This window comes from Neopelma chrysocephalum, unplaced genomic scaffold (assembly GCF_003984885.1).
Source record: "Neopelma chrysocephalum unplaced genomic scaffold, ASM398488v2 Primary Assembly neopelma1_141, whole genome shotgun sequence".
NCBI lineage: Eukaryota > Metazoa > Chordata > Aves > Passeriformes > Pipridae > Neopelma > Neopelma chrysocephalum.
This window is the reverse complement of record NW_020897803.1, coordinates 134,491-144,082: the sequence shown is the minus strand read 5'-3', so window position 1 is coordinate 144,082 and position 9,592 is coordinate 134,491. Positions and strand designations below refer to the sequence as shown.

The 9,592-nt window shown below is 64.3% G+C and overlaps 1 protein-coding gene across 1 annotated transcript in view; it reads right to left on the bottom strand.

Annotated features, from left to right (window-relative positions):
- PDE2A (phosphodiesterase 2A) overlaps positions 1-9,592 on the bottom strand; it is a 38,955-nt gene that overhangs the window by 18,875 nt on the left and 10,488 nt on the right. The window contains exon 2 of the mRNA XM_027699847.1: positions 2,778-2,829. Coding sequence (XP_027555648.1) covers positions 2,778-2,829 — 52 coding nt within the window. The remainder of the gene's footprint in view (positions 1-2,777; positions 2,830-9,592) is intronic.

The window sequence follows — 9,592 nt, the reverse complement described above, 5'->3', positions numbered from 1 at the left end:
GCTCCCCCTGCCCAGAGTGCAGCAGGAACACCCCCATCCCAGCTCCCTCTGCTTGGGGTGCAGCAGGAACACCCCCATCCCAGTTCCCTCTGCTCAGGGTGCAGCAGGAACACCCCCATCCCACCTCCCTCTGCCCAGAGTGCAGCAGGAACACCCCCATCCCAGCTCCCTCTGCCCGGGGGGCAGCAGGAACACCCCCATCCCAGCTCCCTCTGCTCGGGGGGCAGCGGGGCACCCCTACCCCAGATCCCCATTCCCATGGGGCATGAGAGCACTGGGACCTATATACCAAACCCCACTGCCCCCCAAAATCAGCACCAGGGCACTGCAGTTCTGGCACGGGCTGATTCCACACCCAGGAGCTGTCACTCCTTGGAAAAAGACCTTTGGCCTGTGGGGACCACCAGGCTGGGAAATACTGGGGCACACCCACCCACCCCGGTCTGGGGGTCTCGCTGTGCCCCCCCCGGCCCTGCTGGGTGGAGGAGGAAGCCAGCCCTGCCCCACGTCACGGAAAGAAGCCGCCGCGGCCCTTTCCTCCCCTTTATTGCCCTGCTGATGTGTTTGTGTCCGCCGGAGGAAGCGCAGGGACAAACGCCCGCACACGCGGCTCCTCACACCGCCCCCAGAGGGTCCCGGGCCCCGAACGCGGCCGGTTCCACGCGGGGGAAACTGAGGCAGGAGCGGCCCCGCGGTGCCGGCCGGGGCACCCTGATCCGGGTGGGCAAAGGTGCCCCAGCGCAGCCCTCGCAGCCACGGGGGACAGTGCCCTGCCCCTGTCCCCCGACCCCTCCTGCTCCGCCAGGCTGCGAACACGTATCAATTAGGGTTTGATTCATGGTTCAGTCCGCGGGTAATTGCATTGGGGCTGGAGGCAGGGAGGGAGAGGAGGAACAGACATCTTCAGCCTCACCCCACCGCAGGGCGGTCGGGAGGAGGGGGCTGGTGTTAGGGGGTAGTAACCCCTCAAGCCACATGTGCCACGCCCCCGCAAGGCTCGGGAATGGAGATTCCAGACGCAGCCAGCACCCAGGACCCCAACGGGCATGGGGATCCTGTGCCCGAGGTATTTTGTGGGGCATGAGCTGTCCCTCACCCACCCCGGGCTGGGATGTGCTGGAGGGGGGCAGGTCGGTAGGACCCGTCCCCGTCACTCCCGTCCCGTCCCCACACTGCGCGGCAGCTCTGGTGTCCCCAAGCCTTCACCTGCCCATTCGCGGGGGCGTGGGGGGCTCAGGGCCCCCCCGCAGGACACACCGGCCCCGCTCAGCTCCTTTCCCTCCGTCAGCAGCTTTCAGCTCTTTCCCGGAGAGCGTTTCCTTCCCTTCATTTCCCAGCATGGGTCCTCGCTCCGGCCGTGAACTCACAGCCCCCCGGAGCCCCCCCATGTCCCCCAAGCAGCTGTGCCCCCAGGGGGACCAAGGCCACGGCTCTTACACCCCAAACCGTCAACACACAGGTCAGGGACCCGTCCAGCTGAGGAGACGGTCGCAAGAGGGAGAGAACCCCCCCCCAGCCACCCCCTCCCCAAATTTGGGTGTGCTCAAAGGCGCGGGAGCACCGGCGACCGAGTGTTTTTCCACCCCCGTGCTGGGATGCAGCCTCCACCTCCCCAGAACGCGCAGCTGGTTCAAGGAGGGTGGGGGGCTCAGGGCAGGGTCCTGCTGGGGGTGCTGAAGGGGCTGGCTCCTTCTCAGCACCCCCCACCCCGAGGGCTGGCCGCCGGGTGGGACACAGACGGGATCGTGGGGCTCCCACTGCCAGCAGGGCACGGGGACACGGGGAAGCGGGGACTCAAAGCCCCCAGACACACGAGACCCCCAGACATTCCTAAGCACATCACCCCCCCCAACCCCCCAGCACGCAAGGGACCCCCAGCCCCGAGACCACCGACCCCCCCGGGACCTCCTGGGTGCCCCTTTCCCCGGGGTCGCTCACGGTGTCCTGGAGAGTCCCCATGGCGCGGCCCAGCTCCTGGCGCGGCTGCGGGAGGGCGTGGGGGCCCCCCCGGGACCAGGACCGGCCCCCCCCCGGTCCAGCCCATTTCCTCCCGGGATCCCGCCGGGATCTGCATCTCCCCCCCCCCCCAACGCCGCCTCCTTCCTGCGTGGAGCGCAGCGTGTCCCCAAGCCCGGGGGGGGCCACAAAACAGCACCGCCGCCCCCCATCCCGGGAGCCCCATCCGTGCCTCAGTTTCCCCGTCGGGCTCTCCCGGTGGGGTTCACAGCCCCCCACAGAAAAGGGGGAGATAAGCGGGTGCAAGTGTGTTGTGTTCGGGAAACCCACCTCCCCCCCCCCCCCGCCAGCGCGACAAGGGGTGGGGGTCCCGCAAGCCCCAGTCCCATCGGCCCCCCGCCCCATGCAGCACCGACCACGGCGGGCCAGGAGCCCCGGCTCCCAATCCCGCCCCCCAGCACGAACACCGGGACCCCCCGCACCCCCGGGAGCGAGTGGGAGGGGAGGCGGGTGGGATAGGGGTCCTGGGTGGGAGGGGAGGTGGGTCGCGCGTCGTGGTTGCGAGGGGAGGTGGTCGGGGTGGGAGTCCCGCGTAGGAGGGGAGGCGAGTGGGGGTCCCGGATAGGAGGGGAGGAGGGTCGGGAGTCCTGGGTGGGAGGGGAAGTGGGTTGGGGGTCCCGGGTGGAACGGGAGACGCTGGGATGGGGGTCCCGAATGGGAGGGGAGGCGCTCGGGGATAGAGATCCCGGTCGGAAAGAGAAGGGTCCCGGGTGGGAGAGGGGTGCGGGGGTCCCTCGCGGTGGAGGTCCCGCCGTCCCTACCTGTAGCGCCTCGGGGCCGGGCGCGGCGTCCCCCGCCCGCAGGAACCCGCGGCTGAAAAAGCGAAGGAGCGCGGTGAGGAGCCGCGGCACCATCCCGGCACCATCCCGGCCCCGCGCCCCCGCACCGCCCGCGGGCTGCGGGCACGCCCCGCCGCCACACGCCCAGACACGACACGCCCCGACACGACACGCCCCGACACGACACGGCCCGCACCTGCTGCGCGGGGTCCTGGGGGGCGTGGGGTCGGGAGGGGGTCGGGGCGTCACTGTCCAGTGTGGGGTGAGGGTCCCCGGTGTGGGGCGGGGGTCGAGGTGGTGGTGCCGATGTGGACAGGGGATCAGGGCATCACTCCCCGCCGTGGGGAGGGGGTCGGCGTGAGGGTCCCAGTGCGTGTGTGGGATGGGGTCGAGGGTCCCGATGTGGAGAGGGGGTCGGGACATCACTCCCCGGCAGGGAGAGGGGAGAGGGGTGGGACTCCCAGTGTGAGAAGGGTGACGGGGGGTCCCGGGGTGGTGCCAGGGTCCCCAAATGGGGAGAGAGTCAGGGCGTCACTGCCCAGTTCGGGTGGCCCCGCTCCGGGCCGTGGGGCTGGCAGTGCTCTCCTGTTGCACAGGCACCGGCTGTGCCCCCGCGGCTCTGGCATCTGGGGGGACACTCATCCTCCTCGTTAAACCCTCCTCTCGTGAGGCTCGGGCCACCCCCCTGCCCCTGCCTCCTTCCTGGGCAGGGGGCACCTGCCAATCTCCCCCCACCCCCCGTGCAGTCTCCAGATGAAGCGACCCCCACACACTTAAGGGCTGCACCTCACATTTGAGTTGGGGGGTCCTCCCCTCCTCCTCCCTGGCCCTGGGGTAACTCTGATGCAGTGCTTAGCACAGAAGGGCTCCCGTGCCTCCCATCCCGTGGGATACCGGAGGTGTCCCACCCAGCACCCCTCGCTTGGATAGGGAGGGACCCCCATGTTGGAGACCTTCACAGGGTCTGTTCACCCCCACCCTCCCATATAACTGCATCGCCTTCACCGAGGAATGACCACCCCCGTCACGTCTCCCACCCTCTCCCAGGGATTTTGGGGTTCTGCCCCCACCCCGAGGGCCCCGGGGAACCCACGTGGAGGATGGAGGTGCTCGGCCGTGACACGGTGGCCACATGCCACGCGGTGAGAGGGACACCGGCAGCGCGACAAGCTCCGTCCGTCCTCATTCTCCTCGAGGCACGGACCGAGCAGGGGAGGGTTTGGGACACCCCGCATCCCACTCCCTGCACCCCACCTCCTGCAGCCCGACCCCAGGGATGCCCGGACAGGGGGTCCCGTCCCGGAGGAGGGTCGGGGTGGCCGGTGGAGCCGCGGGGCCATCTAGTGGCCACAGCCACCGGGGCCACTCCAGGGGGCTGAGCCCGGGCACCCTCCTCCTGCCCCCGGGGGTGACCCAGGGCGACAGGCACCTCTTCCCGGGGTGGCACAGGATCGGGGGTTCCTCACCCTGAATCAGAGCCCCTCACCGTGCCCACGGCCCTGACCAGGCCACCACCAGAGCCACTGTGTCCCCAAGAACAAGGCGTGGGGTGCCCAACTCTGGGGACACCCTGCTGCAGGGACCGAGTGTCACCCAGCCCGGACAGGTCCTGCCGGCACAGATGTGGGTCCTGGGCTCCACGAATGAAGCAGATGCCCAGTGGGAATTGCAGATTCCTCGTGGGGCTGGCAGGGAAACACCTCGAGGAGCCGGGTACTGGCAGGATCCGTGCCAAGCCTGGCACATCCCTGTCACCAGAGCCACCCACGGAGCAGGTCACAGCCCGGGGGACACAGAGCCATTGCTGGGCACAAGGGCACAGTGCGGGGCTGTCCCTGCATCCCTGTCCCCAACTGCTTGCCCAGGGGTGCAAGGGATGGCACACAGGGGTGCAGAGACAGAGGGGTCTGGGGACAGGGGAGTGGGACACAGTGGGGCAGGGACATGTGCTGCAGCACCCCATTGCATCCACGCATCACTGCTCATCTCCCAGCTGGCTTGTCAATGACCCAGTGTAATTATGAGCTGCTCCCTGGCTCTGCTGTGTGCCCCAGGAATGGCATCCCTTGGATGGGAACGTCACAGCACTCGGATGGACACACACAGCCCCGGAACCCAGTCTCAGAGCTGCTGGGAAATAACTGTGGGTGGTGGGGAGAGGCAGCAGTGGGGGCTTCCCAGTGTGGCTTCCCACATTTCCATCCTCCCCGTGGTTTCTCCCTGTTCCCAACCCGGGTTGGATCAATCCTGCCTCTCCCCAGGCCCTTGGGGAGCAGCCACCCAGCATCCCAGCTGGAGGGTGTCTGATGGCATCAGAGGGAGCAAAGTTCACACAGGCAAGTAAATATTAACACTTATTCCGTGGAAATGGAATATTCCACACCAGAGACACCGGAATAAACACACTTCGGCTTTTCCCCGGGAGGTGCTGGCACTAAACGGTGTCAAACTGCCAAAGTGGAAGGATTTTGAGGGGGCTAAGGCACCGAGATGGGCGTTCACACCCTGCGTAATCCCAAAATCCCATTTCTCCCCATCCCTAGCCCTCTTCGGGATCACTCTCAGGAGGGGCAGCTGCAGCAACCCGCCCCCAGAGCAGCGTCTGTGGGGACACTGGGCACACTGGGGGCACTGGGAGGGGAGAGGAGCGCGGCTGCCGTGAGTCACCTCGGATCAGCGATGCTCCGGCAAACCGCGGCACCAGGACAGACCCGGGGCCGGGTCCTGGCTCTGGGGAAGCTCAGGACTGTGCCACCTTCCGGGGCATCCCTGTCCTCCGGCGGTGGCCAGTGCAGGCGGCACGGGGGTGTCTGGGGCTGCGGGCTCTGCCCGTGGAATGGGGGGCACTGGGACTCGGCCGGGCCCGGGGGACGCAGCCACCAGTGGAGCTGCTGGATCCATGGATGAACTGGGGTGTTGCTCCTCCAGAGCTGCTAATCCGGGATACACTGACAGCCCTAAATCCCATCAGAAATCAATCCATCTGCTCTTCCGCTCGGCACTAATCCCCACAATGGCACCCGATCGATATCCCATTTACTGCTCGGTGGTTTCCCCATGGATAAATCCCACCCAGAGCCTGGGATGGCGGCCACCCCATCCCCCCCAGAGGGCTCTGGTGGTGTCCGGGCAGGGCAGGGAGTGCTGTGGGGCAGGGAATGCCGTGTGGCTGTGGAGCAGGGAATGCCGTGTGGCTGTGGGGTAGGGAATGCTGTGGGGCAGGGAATGCTGCAGGGCAGGGAATGCCATGTGGCTGTGGGGTAGGGAATGCTGTGGGGCAGGGAATGCTGCAGGGCAGGGAATGCCGTGTGGCTGTGGAGCAGGGAATGCTGCAGCATCCTTCACCCAGGCTATGCCGGCCACAAGGCTGGGGGTGCTGGGAGGTTCCGTGGGACCAGGAGGGTCCATGGCACGGACCTACTGGGAGCAGCAGGAGAGCTGAGAATGCATGGGAGCAAGGACGAGCTGTGCCTGCAGCTGTCAGTGGGTGTGCACATGTGTGTGTGTGTGTGTGCACATGTGTGTGTGTGTGCACATGTGTGTGTGCACGTGTGTGTGTGTGTGCACATGTGTGTGTGTGTGCACGTGTGTGTGTGCACATGTATGTGTGTGTGTGCACATGTGTGTGTGCACATGTGTGTGTGTGCACATGTGTGTGTGTGCACATATATGTGTGTGTGCACGTGTGTGTGTGCACATGTGTGTGTGTGTGTGCGCACATGTATGTGTGTGTGTGCACGTGTGTGTGTGCACATGTGTGTGCACCACAGACAGCCCCAGAAACACCCAACACCCCGGCAGGGTGGGATCCAGGATCGAGGTGGATCCCTTGATCCACCACAGGAGCCAGACCCTGGAACGATCTCAGGCTGGGCAGGGAGGGGGGTGTCCTGGCACCAGCCCCTCAGCGGGGATGGTCCCCAAAGGTGCCAGCTGCAGAGACCTGGTGGCAGCAGGCCCAGGGCTCAGGCCTGGATCAAATCATTGGATTTGGAGTGGGATAACAAAGGGATGAGGAAGGGATGAGGAAGGGCCCGGCTGATCGAGTGATACCGCTGATGAATAAGTGATGAAGCCCTTGGAGGGTCTCTATGGAGACAGTTCAGAGCACGGCAGGGGCCGGGGTCCACCAGCAGCCCCCACACCCCACGGGGCTAATTAGGGGGACGAGTGTGATGGCAGAGCCCCGCTGGTCCCACCGGGGCAGCCGGCTCCCTGCCAGGCTGAGATGGCTCTTGGCTCAGCCTCCACACCTCTCCCCCCATTCCTCAGCTGCTTTCCCAGCTGGCTCGGCCGGTCCCCACGGACAAGCTCTGGCCGTGGTGGCCACTGGCATCTCCAGCCTGGCTTGTGGGCTTTCGTCCCCAGGGGTCACACACAGCCTGTCCTGAGAGAGTGTCCCGTGTGTGCAGGGACAGAGCACACCCCCACTGCACCCTGGACACCCTGGGGACAGCCTGCACCCAGGAGGTTAGCATGTGTCCATGGGGACAGACTGAACCCAGAGGGACACAACGCATCCATGGGGACAGCGTGTGTCCAGAGGGACAGCATGTGTCCATGGGGAAAGCATGCATCCAGAGGGACGGTGTGTGTCCATGGGGACAGCAGGCATCCAGAGGGACGGTGTGTGTCCATGGGAACAGCCTGAATCCAGGAGGACAGCATGTGTCCATGGGGACAGCATGCATCCAGAGGGACAGCATGTGTCCATGGGGACAGCAGCCATCCAGAGGGACGGTGTGTGTCCATGGGGACAGCAGGCATCCAGAGGGATGGTGTGTGTCCATGGGAACAGCCTGAATCCAGGAGGACAGCATGTGTCCACGGGGACAGCACGTGTCCAGAGGGACAACCTGCATCCAGGGGGACAGCACGAGTCCAGTGGGAGAGGTGACATCCCTGGGGACAGCGTGCATCTGGGGGACATCCTGTGCCTGGAAGGACACTACACACCTGGGGACAGCGTGTCTTGAGGGGCAGCAGGTGCCTGGAAGGACAGCACGTGTGCAGAGGGACAGCATGTCTGACAAGGGACAGCACATGCCTGTAAGGATAGAAGTTGCCTGGAGGGACAGGATGTGTCTGGAGGGACACATGGATTTTGGGGACAGCACATGCTGGAGTGAGAGCACGCAGCAGGAGGAGGGACAGCAGGTACTGGGGGACAGCAGCCCCCAGCCACGCCACAATTCCAGGTGTCCCAGTGGCACTAAGGAGGATCCCAGCTCAGCCCAGGCATATGGAGGACAGGAATTTATTGCCAGATCAAATAAAAGATGAGGAGGTGACGTCTGCTGGCGCTGCCTCCATCGCTCTGAGCTCACCCAGCTCTAGCTGCAGGACACGGGGACTGGGTCACCAGCTCCTGCTTGTCCCTGCCACTCTCCTCGGCCCCTCCTTTGGGGGTGGTTTTGCTTCCAGAGGAGAGTGGAGCGAGGTGCCACCACGAGCACCCAGGGCTCTGTGCAGGGACAGAGAAGCAGGCCTGGTTCCCACCAGCTTTGGGGCTCCAGAGAACTTTGGTACACAAGGAATGGGATCCCTGTCCCCACGCTGATACCTGATCCCACAGGATTCTCAAAAGCAGGCATGAATGACAACATCACTTAAGAAAGGGATGTCCCCAGCCCTGACCCCAGGGATGCTCCGAGCCCCCAGGGATGCTCTGAGTGCTGATCCCGGGACAATTGGAGCCCCAGTCCCAAGATGCTCTGAGCCTCCCTTCCACATCCCTCTTCCAGCTTCTCACCGGTGTTCCCAGGATTTTCTTCCCCATTCAGGACAGCTCTCCGCAGGCATCCCTTGGCATCTGGGTGCTTTCTGCCACTGTCTCACCTGGCACCTGCCTGCTCCAATCCTCCCTCATTATCTCTGTTGTTAACGAAGCAATCACTCCCCAATTTAACCTGGATTAAGCCAGGAGCACTCATTTGCTCCCTAGCTGGTTCTCCTCCAATTAATTTGTTCCTCGCTTTTATTTCCAAATTAATTCTTCAGGCTCTTTGGCTGTGAAACAGCAGTGGTGCCCAGGGTCTTGGGAAGGGATCAGGATTAATTATCTCGGTGGGAATGAGCTGAGGGGAAGCGGAGCAGGGGCTTATCCCAGGATGGGAACGTGGATCTAGGGGGAGCAGTGTCCCCTGGACCACCCGTGAGCATCCCACCAAAGGAGGGCTGTGGGATGGGGTGCCCACAGCTTCCATCATTTCCATCCTGCCTTGGGAATACGTCACAGGGACAAAATCCTCACAGAACCCAGTGTGGCACCTCTGAGGGGGGAGGTCACCCCCGGGGGCAGGTTGAAAGCAGGGGGGGGCAAGCTCTGCAAGGGTTAATGCCGGGTACAGCACGGGGTGTTGGAGCTAAAAATACCGTGTGCCTTTCTCGGGATTTGCTCCAATGACTCATTCCTCTCCGTAATTTATTGCTCGTTACATAATCACTTTCATTTTCAGCAGGAGAAAAATGGAATTATTTTTTTTTTCCCCTTTTCTTCTGTTTTTAAAATGAAAAGGGCATTTAGCAAATGAGCACCGGCCATTTTCCCAATTCTTCCTGGCATCTTTCCGGCAAAGGGCCAGGATGCTGCCTCCGGCTCCAGCCCCCATCCAAAGACTCCAGCCTGGGGGGCACTGGGGGGGCTGCTACCGGGGGCTGGGGGGCCTTTGGGGGGTGGGGTCTCTGGATGTGGGGAGGGAGGAGCACCCTGGGGGCAGCTCAGTGGGAGGTTCTGGGATGGGATGGGATGGGATGGGATGGGATGGGATGGGATGGGATGGGATGGGATGGGATGG